We start from the raw sequence: 15,929 nt of genomic DNA, 5'->3' as shown, positions 1-15,929 counted from the left end.
TCATAAAAGAAAAAAAAAATTTAAAAGTAAAAAAATTCACAGCCACATAAAAATAAAATAAAAAAAATTGACTTATTATTAATTCATTGGATCTCAACCAACAACAACCCTGGGGCTGGACGTGTTAGTATATTGGGAAAATGAGGAAGAAAGTGCAATTTTTGTTCTTATTAGTTTGGTCAGTTGCTAATATCGTGTCAAACTGTCACTCTTCAAAGCCCCACTATTGGCTTTTATTGTCAACTTTGTCTTTGTGGGTTTTTATTCTCAAGAGACTCGCCCCTCTCTCTCTCTCTCTCCCAGTCCCGGCAATCCAGCACGCGATTACAACAACTAGGTTCAACCCTTTTTGTTTTTCATTTGAAAAACAATACCCAGAAGCTAAATTTTGCAATTTTGCAATTTTGCAATCCATTTGCTCTACTGAATCTTCTCCAGTCTTTCAGGATTTGGAGAATCAGACAAGTTCTTTTTTTATTAATCCTAAGAGGCCAATAAACAAATTCCTTTAAGGTAGCTATATTGCTCTCTTTCTCTCTCTCCCACGGAGGATTGAGAGAAGCAAAGCATCTTCTTTTGCGTGATCACCATTTCACTTTGGAAGCAGTAAGTGCTGCGCCTTTTATTTGTTTTTCTTCTTTTAGGAATGGAATTCAACTGCCCATAATTCTATCTTGTTTTAACATTAATGATTTGTGCCCATAAAGAATCTCTATTTTGTGTTCTTGAATTGTATACAAACATGTTCCTGTATTGCTTCTCACTTCTAGTATTTATATTTTATCCCTTGAGTTTTTCATTCAAGGAAATGGGAAATGAAAAGAAATGGGGAAATTTTTGTTTTTACAGTTGCATGATGTTGGTCATTGAATTTTGAGGTTGTTGTTGGCTTGGCATTCACTTATCTACATTAAACCATTTCTGCGTTTTTTGCCATTTTATTTTTTCAAAATTTGTTTGTAAATTTAAGTCTCTCTGGCAATTTTTTTTGCTTTTATATTTCCTGGTTAGTTAATTTACTTTACACTTTTTTATTCCTTGAATTTGTTGAAAACTCTTCCATTTTTGCGGTAATGGGTTTTCTTGCGATGAATTAGTTAGCACTTCTTCTGAGTTTTCACTTCTTTAACACAACCCTACATATACATCATAGCTGAAATTTGGGATTTTTTTGTTTCTTTAAATACATTTTTGAATCGCGGACACTAGTTTTTCTCTGCAGAAATTCTTTTATTAAATTACAGTTTCATCTAATCTGCTTTAATTAATGAATTTTTTTTTAACTTTTTAAATTGAGCTCGTAGTTGCATTGAGTGTAGACTCTTTTTTGTCATGCCAAATCCAAGTAGAGCATTGAAAACTAATTCGGAAATTATAGTGATTGACTGAACAAGATTCAATAATTTGTTAAGTTTCTTAACAGGATCCTCAAAGCATACTTGGCAGCCTGTCATGACTGCCGATAATTTTGAGGTTGTTGTTGGCTTGGCATTCACTTATCTACATTAAACCATTTCTGCGTTTTTTGCCAATTTTATTTTTTCAAAATTTGTTTGTAAATTTAAGTCTCTCTGGCAATTTTTTTTGCTTTTATATTTCCTGGTTAGTTAATTTACTTTACACTTTTTTATTCCTTGAATTTGTTGAAAACTCTTCCATTTTTGCAGTAATGGGTTTTCTTGCGATGAATTAGTTAGAACTTCTTCTGAGTTTTCACTTCTTTAACACAACCCTACATATACATCATAGCTGAAATTTGGGATTTTTTTGTTTCTTTAAATACATTTTTGAATCGCGGACACTAGTTTTTCTCTGCAGAAATTCTTTTATTAAATTACAGTTTCATCTAATCTGCTTTAATTAATGAATTTTTTTTTTACTTGTTGAATTGAGCTCGTAGTTGCATTGAGTGTAGACTCTTTTTTGTCATGCCAAATCCAAGTAGAGCATTGAAAACTAATTCGGAAATTATAGTGATTGACTGAACAAGATTCAATAATTTGTTAAGTTTCTTAACAGGATCCTCAAAGCATACTTGGCAGCCTGTCATGACTGCCGATACAACCACTTTAAGTTACTGGTTGAACTGGAGGTTCTCCATCTGTGCAGTATTTATCTTACTTGCTATGATATTTGCGGCAATTCTAATATGGAAGTATGAAGGATCAAGGAAATCAAAATCTGAGAGGAGAGAAAATCAGCAAGAAAGTGCGGGATTTTTATATGAGGATGAAGCTTGGAAGACATGTCTAAAAGGACTTCATCCTGCTTGGTTGCTTGGGTTTAGGATAATTGCTTTCATTATCATGTTCTCACTGATCACAGCAAACGCTGTTGTTGATGGAGTTGGCATTTTTTACTTCTACACTCAGTAAGTCATCAAGCTGCACAGTATTTTTTTTTATTTTACTTAAGTTATTTCAATATAAAGCAAATAAGGTTTAAACCAAGAGAGTTTAAACAAAAAGGAGAGAGAGAATTGTTAAGTTTGCTCATTTTTCCTGCTTTCCTTCTTCGCTACACAGGTGGACTTTTACTTTGGTCACAATCTATTTTGCGGTATGTTTCCCGTACAAATTTGTTTATTCATTTATCCAGAGTTGTTAGGAATGAATTGTTTTTAGTTCCTGTATTGACAAACATAAGAGAGTCAATATAAGAGCCATCAATTTGTAAATATTTCAATTTCTTTATTAATTTTGGAAGGAGGAATGCTCTTATGTTCTAGATTATTTTAGTGTCAGTTTGCGTAAGTTGTTTAAGCTCTTGACTTCAATCTGTAGCTTGGATCTTCATTATCCATTTATGGGTGTTGCAAACATCGCCATGGACTCAATGGTGATCACTATACAGCTCCCGCACTTGGGGAAACTGCAGATACATTTGACTTGCCCAAAAGTCTAGATATGAATGGAGAACCTCGAGGTCGCCTAACTGCTGGTCGATGGGGCTATGTTTTTCAAATTATTTTTCAGGTGAGTTTTTATCTAGAATTGTTTGTTTCAGCTTTTGTGCAAACATTGAAAATTTGTTTTTAATTCTTTGGTTTTGAAGTTTTTCTTTCTTTCCACCTGTAGCAGGTGCCTTGGTACATTATCTTCATTTTCTCTCTCCTTGAATTCTTGACTTCAAAAGTTTCCAAAAGGGAGGAAAGAAAGTAAAGAATTCTGTATTATAGTCTTGTGGAAAATATCTGTGGTTGTTCACTGAGAACATAGGCAGATGGGAAGGGGAGGTTTTGCTCAACTGATGGTGTGCAAAATTGTTTTAAGCATGTTTTGTGAATTGTTGAATCATAATCAAGTTTTGACTTGGCATTGAGACCATCTATATTTCTAGAGTGCCCCAGATAGTTAATAATTAAGATTTATGGGATCATCTGTTTGCAACAATAGTGAGTAACTACTCCCATAGATAGATAGTTGAAGCAGAAATGTGCATATTTTATGTGCAAGCAGGATGGTGGAAATATGCATGTTATATACATGCAAAGCAGAATAATGTTAACTATGGAATCAGGTTATAGATTTATCTATTAAAATATTGTTGATTATAGATACAAGGAATGTCAATTTGGTAACAGTGCTATAGTTAAAGTGACACTTGTACAACTGTTCTAACATTCATGAACTTTTCTCTTCAACTTTAGTTAATCATAAACATAACTTAAGGAATTGACTGTTATCAATATCAGCAACTTCCCAAACAAATAACTTTGGTTCCATGACATATTGCACTAAGAATAAAATTATCTTTCTTGCGGCTGTTTGGGAACCTTGCTAGGCCTAATTTGGTCTTTTGAGAATCAAGCAATTCTACCTGTTGGTTCATCAAAAATGCCATAGCAAATTTTGTTTAACATGAAGTAATTGTATTTAGTGAGGCAAAGTCAAGTCAAATAAGGATTCCACAAATTTGTACGTGCTACATAAGTTCATGATAACTTGGTGCCTATCATGACAGGGCAGAAATCAACTAGTTTGGGATAAATTATGCATATAGTCTGGTCTGTCCATTCTTTGTGCCTGTTCTAATTCAATTTTAATGCTTTCCCCATGCTCATTATTCATTTTTTCCCTTTTAACTAATTTTGTCCTTGCTGCTTCTATTATTGAAGCATAGTTTAAAAGTTGGCACGGCATTGTGTAAAGTGAAGCAGTTAAAATGTCTCTCTAATTGATTTCTCTTCCTTGTATGAGCAGACTTCTGCAGGTGCCGTGGTGCTCACTGATACTGTATTCTGGTTTATTCTTTATCCATTTGTAATGTCCAAATATTATACTCTCGATTTTGTAAGTATCAGCCTATCATCTCACTGCTTGTTACTTGCTGTATTGGATGGTGCATAAAGGATCATAGTGGGTCCCAACTATAAGATAGCAACTTAAGGTTGTGAGGACCATGTCCTGTTTAGTAATTAGATAGTTGCATTGTACATTATCTACCACAGTGCAGAATTATTCTTCAATTAAAACATAGTTGATATTCACAGTATGTTGTTTCAAGTTCTGATAGTACATAATACTTCACCTTAGCCTTGGAAAGTGTTTCTGATAAGTGGAATAGAAGTTCTTTTCTGAAACCATTCCATAAAGTTACAGTCTTTAATTCATGAGAGAATATTTTTTTTCTCAAAATTGTACATATATTTTTAGCTTTTCATGTCAAAGAGCTTATGTTACATAAACCATGCAGTATTTTCTTTTAAACTTTGGAATCTCAACTTTACGTTGAACAAGTCATGCCATAAGCAAAGCTTGCAAAGAACTAGCAGCATTATGCGTATGCTCAAAAATATTACAAATTAGATGGCTCATTTTATTGCAAAAATTTTTCACTTAAAATGGTGTTCTTTCTTTCAACTGCAGCTGAATGCTTGCATGCACTCTGTCAATGCTGTCTTACTCGTTGGGGACACATTTTTGAATAGTTTGGTAATCCTAATTTCTCAATGTTATTGGTGATTTTCATTTTCGTTCCTTAATGGCCAATTATAAATTACAATTTTTTCCTTCCAGCGGTTTCCCACCTTTCGGATTGCATATTTTATTTTGTGGACATGTATATTTGTCATCTTTCAGTGGATCATCCATGCATGTGTTTCGATGTGGTAAAGTTATATTACAAATTTGTTATATTATTTCTCTGTATTTTAGTTTTTATGCATCATGATCATGCTTTTTCTTCCCTCTTTTTATAGGTGGCCATATCCATTTCTTGACTTGTCATCCCCATATGCTCCCTTATGGTATGTAATCATTTTCTGTTTTCATCCCCATCATTATCATTATGAAGTAAGGCATATGCATCCAAACCCTTGAAGATTTGTTTAAGGAACCACTTCTACATTCAATTTAACTGATTCAACTGATTCTTATGCCCCTCCTTCTTTCCTATTCTTGGCCAACAGGTCTTGGGTTTTGAATCCATGACCAAACACTTGGATAACCTCCAGGTGAACCAACTAAGTTTCTTGTTCCTTTGGATTTTCTTCCATTTTACATTTGTAAATTTAACTAGCTAGTGGAACCTGAGGCTATTCAAACAAAGTTTTCTTTACATGTTATTGGATTCTGTCTTTCTGGGTAGACTATTTTTGAGTAAAAGGTAGCCCCCTTAATTGCAGTGCCAGAATGCCAATGTATGGGTAATCATCTGCAGCATCATGTGAAACAAAGATATCCCTTTTTGTCCTCAAAGGAAAAGGAAAAGGGGGTAGAGATTATGACTTTGAGTTGTTTAAGATTCCATTTATCTTCATAAATTTGGAGGGATCTCGATTGTTTTTGGTGTATTGATTAAGATTAAACACACACACACACACACACACACACACACACATATACATAAACACGCGCATTTATCATTAGTTAGGCATATGAATTGGGATGGAAAGTTGATTAAGAATGAATTTGAAATGCCAATAAAAAGAAATGCAGTTTCAAGCACACACTCAAATTGGATTTTTTTTATTTTTGGCTTCCCTCCTGTAGAGGTTGAGATTCATAGTTATACAATTTGAACTAGTTCAAAGTTTAAATCCTTGGATATCTAAACACGTTCCCATAGGGGATTTTTTTAATTTTTAATTCAACTCCTACAGTTTTTTGTTTTTAATTATATTTTCCTATATTTAAATCCTCTGACCTGCAAAGGGAATTCAAAGATTGGCAGCACCATGACTACTTTTAACTTATGTGGCCACCTTCTGGCTGTTGCAACAAATTAAAACGTATTCAATCTTGCTAGCATGAACTAATCCATTTGTGTGGCTATTATGGACTCTACAGGTACATAGGAGTTGGGATTATGCATATCCTTTGCTATGGCATATTTGCTTTGATAATTAAGCTAAAGCATTCTTGGTTGTCGAGATCATATCCCGAGTCCTATCAGGGTTTTAGTTGAGAAAAGGAATTGCACTTGTTTTGGGCTAGTAATTGGGTTCCTTTCCTGCATTAGCTTCGTTGGTTGATGAAGACAGTCATTGTTTTTAAGGGAGGAGCAGCTGTGGAGTAAAGATGATCCACGAGTAAAGCTGAAGAAAATGTCTTGTACTTGTTATGAAATATTGAATATAAGGTTATTTCGTCTTGTAAGTTCATCCAGTGGAGCTTGTAAGTCTTTGCAGTCAAGATGTAAAGATTGTGATCATCTTGTACCTTGCATTTGTTGTTTTTATCACCCCTAGAAGAGTGATATTTACTAAATACATGTGCTTGGATGATTCAATCTGGAATTGGCAGGGCGACCCGCCAATCATGTACCTTCGCTTCTTTTCTAATATCATCACAACTTGCTGTTTTCCCTTTGGATGAAGGGTATAATTTTGATGAATTTGACCCTGTGGTCATGATTTCTATAGGATGCCCATAGCCTTACAAAACTATGATCACCAACGAATTTGGAATGCCAATATCACAACCTTTGAAATCGTTACTCATTTAACATGCTAATTGAAAAAAAAAAGGATAATATAATATCAACCAATCAATAAGGCAACCTAGAGAGAAAGAGAGTTCATTATCAATAGAATCAAAAAAAAAAAAAAAAAGAAACATTTGTCTTAATTGTTTTTGTATCATTGTTTCAAGCAGCCCACCATGCCTCAACCTCCGCTCTTTTTCACTTTTACTTTTTCCTTCCTCCAGCTTCCGCTGGCAAATTGAGGTGGTTCCTCATGGCATGCTCGAGTTTTTCCAACAACTAGGAGGCAACAACAACCAGCTTCCAAAGAAGACACAGCAACAGTACATGTTGTCAAATAGAACATAAGTCTAGGGCTTTACATGTTCTCTAATGAACTGTTCCACCTGAGATATCTCGCCTGTCAAGCCAGAAGACTCTGCAATGGTAACTTTGTTACTGCAATGAGAGAACGTAAATAATTCCCCAGGGATCCCAAGAGTAAACTCATTTGCAACATCAGCTTCTGATATTCCACTTCTTGATACTCGTAATTTTTCACTGCAAGACGACAGGAAAAGAAAAAGGTCTAACGGCTGCATCCATATCTTATTAAAATGAAAAGTATGCATAATAACTGGTTAAAAAAAAAAAGGCTCAAAAGTAAGCATGTGATGGTACTAGGAATGTTGTCTGAAACTGATTATACTCTCCTTAGTAATGAAAATCAGATCCCAAGCACTAAAGCTGTTTGCCATAACATTTGTTATGAGTACAAGCTGTTATAATTCTTGAAGTGGGCACCAAAAACCCAACTGGGCATATGATCCTACCAACTGTTCACAATGCATGCAACAGGAAAGCCATTAACCAGAAAAAAGATAAAGCTTTACATTTCTTTCTCCAATTGTTTTCGGATGAAATCCTTGGTATGTGCTGTCACTTTGTCAGTCTTGTTACAACAAATGAGAACTGGAACTTTCCTTTTCACGACACTTGCCTTGGTCAAAATATCATACAGATATCTATCACATAATAGCTATAATTTATCAGAATACTGGCATATTTACATCTGAATTTGTGGATGTGTGTGTAAACATGTATGCTTAATCAAAAATACTATCTTAAGGCTTGTAATTACTCTGAAACTCCACGCAAGTTGGGCAAGAACTCCAAAGCATCAACAACAAACACTATGCCAGCAGCTTGAGGCAAGAACTCATCTAGTTTAGGTCGAAGACGAGAATGCCCAGGAACATCAACAAGGTGAACAGGCTTTATTTTGCCTTTCTGTCAGGCACAAAAGAAACAGCATGAGAGAGAGAGAGAGAGAGAGGAGGAGGAGGAGGAGGAGGAGGGGTGGGTGGGGGGGGTTTGTTGTGGGGGGGTTTGGGGGTTGGGACACAAGTTTAATATAATATCTGCTTCAATGCACTTTTGAAAAAAGAGGGGGGAAAACTCAGCAATTAATACACCTCAAATGCATAAATTATATTTATACATGCCAAATTAAGATCAACACCTTAGAGCTTTCAGAATGTAGAATGAAAGTTTCCTCATTTGGTTCCATTGAAGTAACAGTGCCCTGATGTGAAGAACCATCTTGAAGCTGGCACAAGCATCAAATGATGGGATAATAATTAGACTAAATCTGTAATCCACAAAAATGATTATTTGCATAAAACTTAATGACCGTTGCAATCATCAAGAAAGAGAGGCAATAAGTAAATATAATAGAATAGAATATATGATCAAGGAAAATTATTTATTCACCGCTATGATTTTCAAGGAACCAAACCAACAATATTGAGCCTTACTTGATAGAAAAGAACAGTTTTCCCACTCCCAGTGAGCCCAGTGAGCACAATGGTATTAGATTTTGTGCGTTTGAACAAGCGAACTGCAAAGGAAAGTACTTCCAAATTATAATATTTTGTAGGAAATATTTTTTGGTCTTCCCAACATTGTTTGGCAGACAATGAAGTGTAAATGGTAGTTGAAACATCAGAGATGACAGAGATCATTCATTCAAGACATCTATCCAGATAAGTAAAATAACCCTCTTCTTTTCCTTATTTGCTAGTGGGCAATGAATTAACAATGCCATTCATTCTCTAACCTCAGGAAAGCATCAACTGATTTTAAAACCAGTCTTCCCCAGATTTACATCAGATTGAATTCCTCAGTTTCCACAAACTTTAACTTCAATTCTAACCCCTATGGTTAAATTCACAAATAGCGGGTGAGCGAAAAACTTGTGAAAAAATGCTAACTATGTTCAGAACAGTTGCCACAAAAATTAATCTTTCTCATGTGATGAGAAGCAATAAATACATCTATACGTCCTCCAAAAATGCTGAAATATAACATTTTGGAATGACATGGGAATAATAATCCCAAAACCTCAGTCCCAGCCAATGTTCTAATGCAGCCACACTGGACTATAAGAATCCATGCATTTGCTCAAAGAAACACTTGAAATAAGTTCAAGTATTCATTGACCCAATATACAAATAAAATCAACAATTCAAATGGCCTTTCCACAAAAAAAAATAATAAAGTAGTGCATAGCTCTACAAGGTCTGGGTTCTCTAATTGACTAATTGTTAAGTACCCAACAGAGATAGCACCAAGAACAAGCAAACACATCAGAGTTGAGAGCTGAAAATGACACAAACAAAATTACAAAGGAAAGGGAGGGAATTACCAATTAAGAGGAAAAGCGTGGTTAGAAGCAATACAGTAGCAGCAGCATAGAGCTGAGTGGGAGGTATCTGATGGGCATATTCAATCCCCTGTTGCAACCACTGCTTCGCCTCGTTTTTCCACTGCTCCATTCCTTCCATCTTCACAATTTTCAGTTCTGCAAATTCCAATTTCCACCCAATTCGAAAATCCAACCTCTCGTAAATCAAAATTAAAAGACTCAATTACACAGAAAACCTGTACCTGGTTGAAGAAGGGTATTTGGCAATGGTAGCGACTCAGAATTCAGAAATTATAGCAGGCAAACAAGTTTAGATCCACGACCTATATAATTCGGCTCTGATCGTTTCTTCTCGTTTGTTTTCTTTTCGTAGTTGGCGAACGGGTCGGATCTCCGGGTCTGACATCTCATTTTGGGTCATGTACGCATTGCAAGTCTTTCCGGTTAAAATGTTAAATTTATCTTAAAAAAAAATTTCTTTGTCAAAATTTAAGATTTTATTTGGTAGAATTTATCTTTAAATCATATGAATTGTTAAAATAATACTCAACTTAACTCAACTAAAACTTTATCCAAAAAATTTGGGATCAGGTACATGGATTCGCTTTCTCCAGTATAAGCGATTTTAGATTAAATCCTTATAAATGTATAATGCTTCAAGGTCATGTTGTACTACTATTCTCTAAGTCAATTTAGGTCTACCTCTTTTTTTCTTTCTATCCTCTAACCTAATGTGCTCTACTTGTCTAACTGGAGTCTCTGTATGTATACGCTTCACATGACCAAACCACCTCAATCTTCCTTCTTTCAACTTATCCTCAATTGGCACCACTCCTACCTTTTCTCTAATACTCTCATTACGGGCTTTATCTAATCTAATATAGTCACTCATACACCTTAACATTCTCATCTCCGCAACTCTTATCTTAGACGCATACAACTCCTTCAGTGCCCAACACTCACTACCATATAACATAGCCGGTCGTATAGCCGTACGGTAAAATTTTCCTTTCAACTTATTGGGAATCTTGCGATCACATAAAACTCCCGTAGCACGTCTCCACTTCAACCATCCGGCTTTAATCCTATGACTAACATCCTCCTCACATCCCCTATCTACTTGAAGGATTGAGCCGAGATATTTGAAGTGATTACTTTGGGACAGTACCACTCCATCCAAACTAACTCCTTCCCTATCACCGGTTTGGCCTTCACTGAACTTGCAATGTATGTATTCTATCTTCGTTCTACTTAACTTAAAGCCCTTTGACTCTAGAGTACTTTTTCAAAGCTCTAGCTTTCTATTGACTCCTTCTCGCGTTCCATCTATCAGAAAAATATCATCCGTAAATATCATGAACCAAGGAATACTCTTTTGTATATGTTTCGTCTATTCATCTAAAACTAATGTAAAAGGGTAAGGGCTTATAGCTGATCCTTGGTGTAATCCAATTGAGATCGGAAAATCTCTTGTGTCCCCTCTCACTGTGAGCACAATAGTAGTTGCTCCTTCATACATATCTTTCAACACTTGTATGTACCTAATAGATACCATCTTTTGTTATAACACACTCCATAAGACATCTCTTGGAACACTATCATAAGCCTTCTCTAAATCAATAAAAATCATGTGTAAATCTTTCTTCACATCTCTATATTTCTCCATCAAGCTTCTAATGAGAAAGATCACTTCCATAGTTGAACGACCGGGTATGAAGCCAAATTAATTGAGAGATATAGAAGTATCATGACGTAGTCGATGCTCCACAACTCTCTCCCACAACTTCATAGTATGGCTCATGAGTTTAATTTCTCTATAATTTGAGCAATTTTGTATGTCTCCCTTATTTTTAAAAATAGTTACTAAAATACTCCTCTTCCAATCATCAGGCATTTTCTTTGAGTTTAGAATCTTATTAAATAATTTAGTCAACCATGCCACTCCCATATCTCCCAAACACTTCCACACTTCAATTGTTATTTCATCAGGTCTACAGGCTTTACTCACTTTCATTCTCTTAAGTGCTTCATTTACTTCTAAAGATCTAATCTTTCTAGTATAATTCATATTTTTTTTCTATTGTTCTATAGTCTATATTCACGCTATTACCATTTTGACTATTACTACAGAGATCATTAAAATAATTTCTCTATCTTTATTTAATGTCCTCATCTTTCATCAACACTTTTCCTTCTTTATCCTTAATGCACCTAATTTGATTGAGATCTTAACATTTCCTTTCTCTCCTCCTTGCCAATCTATAAATATCTTTCTCCCTTTCTTTAGTTTCAAGTTTCTCATATAACTTTTCAAATGCCTGTGCTCTTGCTTGACTAACTGTCTTTTTTGCCTCTTTCATTGCTATCTTATACTGTTCATATGCCTCATTATTATCACATTTAGATAATTTCTTATATCATTCCCTTTTTCTCTTCACTGGCTTTTATACTTCCTCATTCCACCACCATCTCTCTTTTGAGGGTGGTCCATGTCCTTTAGACTCTCCAAGTACTTTTCTAGCTACTTCTCTAATCTTTGATGCTATCTGTATCCACATATCATTGGCCTCCATATCCAGCTTCTATGCTTCGGACTCGAGAAGCTCATTTTTGAACTTCACTTGCTTTACTCCTTTGAACTCTCATCACTTTGTTCGAGCTACACTATTTCTTCTGACCTTACTTGAATTGTTCCTAAACTTCACATCCAAGACCACTAACCGATGTTGACTTGTTAAAGCCTCTCCTGGAATGTTTTCCTGGTTAAGAGGAAGTCGATTTGGCTTCTATTTTGCCCACTTTTGAAAGTCACTAAATGTGACTCTCTTTTTATAAAGTAGGTATTTGCTATTATTAGGTCGTATGCCATAGCAAAATCTAGGATGCTTTTTCCCTCCTCAATTCAACTGCCAAAACTAAAACCTCCAAGAACATTCTCATAACCTTGCCTATTACTTCCTACATGTCCATTCAAATCTCCACCAATGAAAAGATTCTCTTCATTCGGTATGCTTTACATTAAATCATCCATATTTTTCCAAAACCTCTGTTTGTTCTCACTATCTAGTCCTATTTGTGGGGCATAAGCACTAACTATATTTATTGTTTCTCCTTTTCGTACTAATTTTACTAGTATAATTCTATCTCCTACTCTTTTCACAGCTATTACAGCATTTTTCAATGTCCTGTCTATGATTTTGCCCACTCCGTTCTTGTTTCTCTCCTTTCTGGTAAACCACAGTTTATATCCTGAATCACCCACTTCCTTGCTTTTCTCTCCTACCCATTTAGTCTCCTGAATGCAAGCAATATTCACCCTTCTCTTTTCCAAGGTACCCACAAGCTCCATTAATTTTCCTGTAAGTGATCCAACATTTTAAGTACCAACAATGATCCTCCTCCTATCCCGTTCCTTCCTAATTAGTCTCCTTCTATGATATCTTCTATTGTTTTCTATGTCTATCTTGTATTCTGTTCCACTATCTGTTCTACTATCTGTCGTATGGACTAACTTCTTTACCCACACCCGTCCATGGTGTGGGAACCCTTACTCACTTAACACCACACCTGGGCACTGGCATGACGCGTCGCTTTCGGTGAACGCCCTACACCCTTGCATATTTCTCACTACACCCGGACTCCGATGTAGCGCGTCGTAAGTAGAAGACGCCTCAACGTTTATATCATTTGAATCCATATCATAAGGTGTGACAAAATTTTTACACTAGTTGTCACTTATCGCAACCCTCCTCCTTTATCCGGGTTTGGGACCGGCTTAGCGCAAACTACTTAGGCGGAGTTATGAATTATTAAAATAATATTCAATTAAAATTTAAATTTCTCAATTCATTTAAATTTTGATCTAAAATAAACGGTAGAAATCATTTTTATCCTAAATCGATCATAATGTTTATAAATTAAAATTATATTAATTAAATTAGTCAACCGATATCAATTAATTGTTTAAATAAATTGATTAATCAATTGATTTAATTTTTTATTAAAAAAAGGAAATTGATCCATAAACTCTTAACCTAATAAAAAAAATTATTGAAATTTTTACAAGTGAAGATAATTTTTTTATTAATTAATTGCAAATATTGAATATTGGCAATTTTTTAAAATAAAAATTTATTCTCGAATTAAAATCTGAAAAATTCTTATGCACACTGGCCTTTTATTATCAAATCAAACTAAAAAATGAACATTGGGCCCGGTGGCCCTATTAAATGTCCTTTATTATTGGAGTTTAGGCTCATTTATTAGCGGATTGGGCCATACAATTTTAAGGCCTATTATTGTTTCCCTTTCTTTTTTAAAAAAACATATTTAAATATTATACAATCATCAAATTAAATTTTTATGTTAAGATATGTGAAAAACTAATTAAAATGAATACAGAGGATGCACACATTTAAATATAAAAATTTAATTTAACGATCGATAAGCTTATCATCATATAAGCTTGAGCTCACACCAATATCAAATTCTATTAAATTCACCAATTTAATGTGTTTTTGAAACTTTAAAAAATTTTACCTTCTTAAAAAAAATTCCATTTGGAATAAATCTATTATTTTAAAATTCATATCTTCCCTCCAAACACTCCCTCTCGTAACATTATACTCAATTTCCAAGCAATCAACTTAAGTTCCCTTCAATTTATTATCTAATTTATTATAGAGGTTAGAGTGCACATGAAAAAAAAAAAAAAAAATCCTGCTAAAGAGAAATGGGAACATTCATAAATAAGAGAACAAGAAAGAAGAAGCATTATTTTTTTGTGATATATCGGTAGCGACAGAGCTAAAATTTTAGTTATTAAAATAAATAATTTATTAATAAATTACTTAAGTATTGAATGAAGAGAATAAATAACTAATAATAATAATCGTTTTATAACTATAAAATAAAATTTATATAAAATTACTTTTATACTCACTTAAAATTTTAAAAACCTTCAATATCTCATACTCATTAAAATTTAATATAAGAACAAAAAAAAAATACTATTAAATCTTTATAAATTTTTAAAATTTCAAGGGCCAATGTCCCCTTCGGCTCACCCCTGATTCCGTCCCTGTATACCAGTAAATTTGATCAAAGAAAAGACCCAATCAAGTAAAGAAGGTGCTCAAGAAACTGAAGTTAGTCTAGAAGATTTCGATTTCAGACCTTGAGGTGGTTCTCTATCTACAAGTTCAGAAATGTCTGCGGCTGACTATATATTTTGCCATTTCGTCTCCCGGTGGGTTCTGAAAGTGGTATTAACAAGTTAATGCTGGAAAAGCCTCAAACCAAGTTGATGCATATCGACGACGAAGTCCATTGACCACGTTTCACAAGATTCAGTAGCAGCAAAACCCAATAAAAGACAGCCAAGCGGGCCATTAGCAAGCAGGAAGTCATTTTCTCTGAATTTGAAGGCCATTTTGGCATTTTCCATGATCCAACAATATTTTTCATGTGCACTCTAAAAAAAAAAAAGCCATATTTTTCATATACTTTTTTTCTAATAATAGAAAACGCAAAAAATATTTTAAACATTTTTTACAAAGTAAAAAGGAATTTATCGTTAATAATATTTGGATTAATTTTATGTAAAATTTAATTAATTCATCTTTTTAAATAAATTTAAAGAATATATTATATTTAACAAAAAAAAATCTCTCTACATATATATAATATTCTAAAATTTTCCTTAATTCATAAATATAATTATGAATTTCAACTCCCATCAAATTGAATTTAATGAATTGCCAGTCATACTTTGACTAAAATAAATAATCCCCCACCACTAGCTTCCAATTGAGTCCTCTATATTTGTAGAAATTAACAACTTAGAATAAAAAAAAAATTGATATAAATAATTAAGGAATGAAGTATGACATGCACCAATCATAGAGACAATAGGGTATAAATTTACATATTAATTTGCTCAATCCCATCACATTATATTTGAGGTCAACATTCAAAGCCTGCAAAGTGCAAACAAGCAATACAACACCAAATTATCACATACCATTCAATATTTAAAAATTTAATATTAATTTAAAATTATACTCTCTCCATTTATTTTTATTTATAGCATATAATAATTTTCTTTGAATTATGGGTTGATTTTATTTAAGGAGCACAGCTTGCTTGCAAATACCAAGTCAATGGACCTTGACAGGGAGAGATCAACTATGAAGATTGACCAAAGTGTTATTGTTGGAGTGTTCACTCACCCACCTTCACTGTCCTTTTAATAATAATTACTCAAACTTGGAATTTGGAAGGCAATGCCTATTTATGTATTTCACCATTTCTTTGA

At 34.0% G+C, this 15,929-nt stretch overlaps 2 protein-coding genes across 5 annotated transcripts; one reads left to right on the top strand and one right to left on the bottom strand.

Moving 5' to 3' along the window:
* The first annotated feature begins 207 nt into the window (after positions 1–207).
* On the top strand, positions 208–6,827 carry LOC110631683 (uncharacterized). Of its 3 annotated transcripts, none has more exons than XM_021779591.2 (9): positions 212–606; positions 2,009–2,371; positions 2,526–2,559; positions 2,784–2,975; positions 4,203–4,292; positions 4,869–4,934; positions 5,019–5,110; positions 5,201–5,248; positions 6,291–6,827. In XM_021779591.2, exons 2-9 carry the CDS (start codon positions 2,049–2,051, stop codon positions 6,406–6,408), a joined length of 963 nt encoding a protein of 320 aa, XP_021635283.1. In that variant the 5' UTR covers positions 212–606; positions 2,009–2,048; the 3' UTR covers positions 6,409–6,827. The 3 variants fall into 3 exon arrangements, with proteins under 3 accessions (XP_021635287.1, XP_021635283.1, XP_057984961.1); XM_058128978.1 differs by having other exon boundaries at positions 213–606; positions 2,020–2,371; XM_021779595.2 differs by lacking the exon at positions 4,869–4,934 and having other exon boundaries at positions 208–606; positions 2,020–2,371.
* Positions 6,828–6,982: 155 nt separating this feature from the next.
* LOC110631684 (uncharacterized) lies at positions 6,983–10,056 on the bottom strand. Of its 2 annotated transcripts, XM_058128979.1 has the most exons (7): positions 9,856–10,054; positions 9,614–9,769; positions 8,724–8,806; positions 8,429–8,515; positions 8,048–8,196; positions 7,800–7,931; positions 6,983–7,467 (listed from the first exon to the last, which is right to left on the bottom strand). In XM_058128979.1, the coding sequence occupies exons 2-7, from the start codon at positions 9,750–9,752 to the stop codon at positions 7,278–7,280; spliced, it is 780 nt and encodes a 259-aa protein (XP_057984962.1). In that variant the 5' UTR covers positions 9,753–9,769; positions 9,856–10,054; the 3' UTR covers positions 6,983–7,277. The 2 variants fall into 2 exon arrangements, with proteins under 2 accessions (XP_057984962.1, XP_057984963.1); XM_058128980.1 differs by lacking the exon at positions 7,800–7,931 and having other exon boundaries at positions 9,856–10,056.
* Positions 10,057–15,929: the final 5,873 nt, after the last annotated feature.

The sequence above is a fragment of the Hevea brasiliensis genome, chromosome 10 (assembly GCF_030052815.1).
Source record: "Hevea brasiliensis isolate MT/VB/25A 57/8 chromosome 10, ASM3005281v1, whole genome shotgun sequence".
Lineage (NCBI taxonomy): Eukaryota > Viridiplantae > Streptophyta > Magnoliopsida > Malpighiales > Euphorbiaceae > Hevea > Hevea brasiliensis.
The sequence above is the reverse complement of the archived record's forward strand: the minus strand, read 5'-3'. Positions and strand labels throughout refer to the sequence as shown.

Coding starts and splice junctions, on each gene's coding strand:
- LOC110631683 (XM_021779591.2), top strand. CDS start 2,049: ATGACTGCCGATACAACCACTTTAAGTTACTGGTTGAACTGGAGGTTC. Junction 2,372..2,525: donor ATTTTTTACTTCTACACTCA/GTAAGTCATCAA, acceptor TTCGCTACACAG/GTGGACTTTTACTTTGGTCA. Junction 5,111..5,200: donor CATGCATGTGTTTCGATGTG/GTAAAGTTATAT, acceptor CTCTTTTTATAG/GTGGCCATATCCATTTCTTG.
- LOC110631684 (XM_058128979.1), bottom strand. CDS start 9,752: ATGGAAGGAATGGAGCAGTGGAAAAACGAGGCGAAGCAGTGGTTGCAA. Junction 8,807..9,613: donor CACGCTTTTCCTCTTAATTG/GTAATTCCCTCC, acceptor TTTCCTTTGCAG/TTCGCTTGTTCAAACGCACA. Junction 7,468..7,799: donor AAACAATTGGAGAAAGAAAT/GTAAAGCTTTAT, acceptor GTCGTCTTGCAG/TGAAAAATTACGAGTATCAA.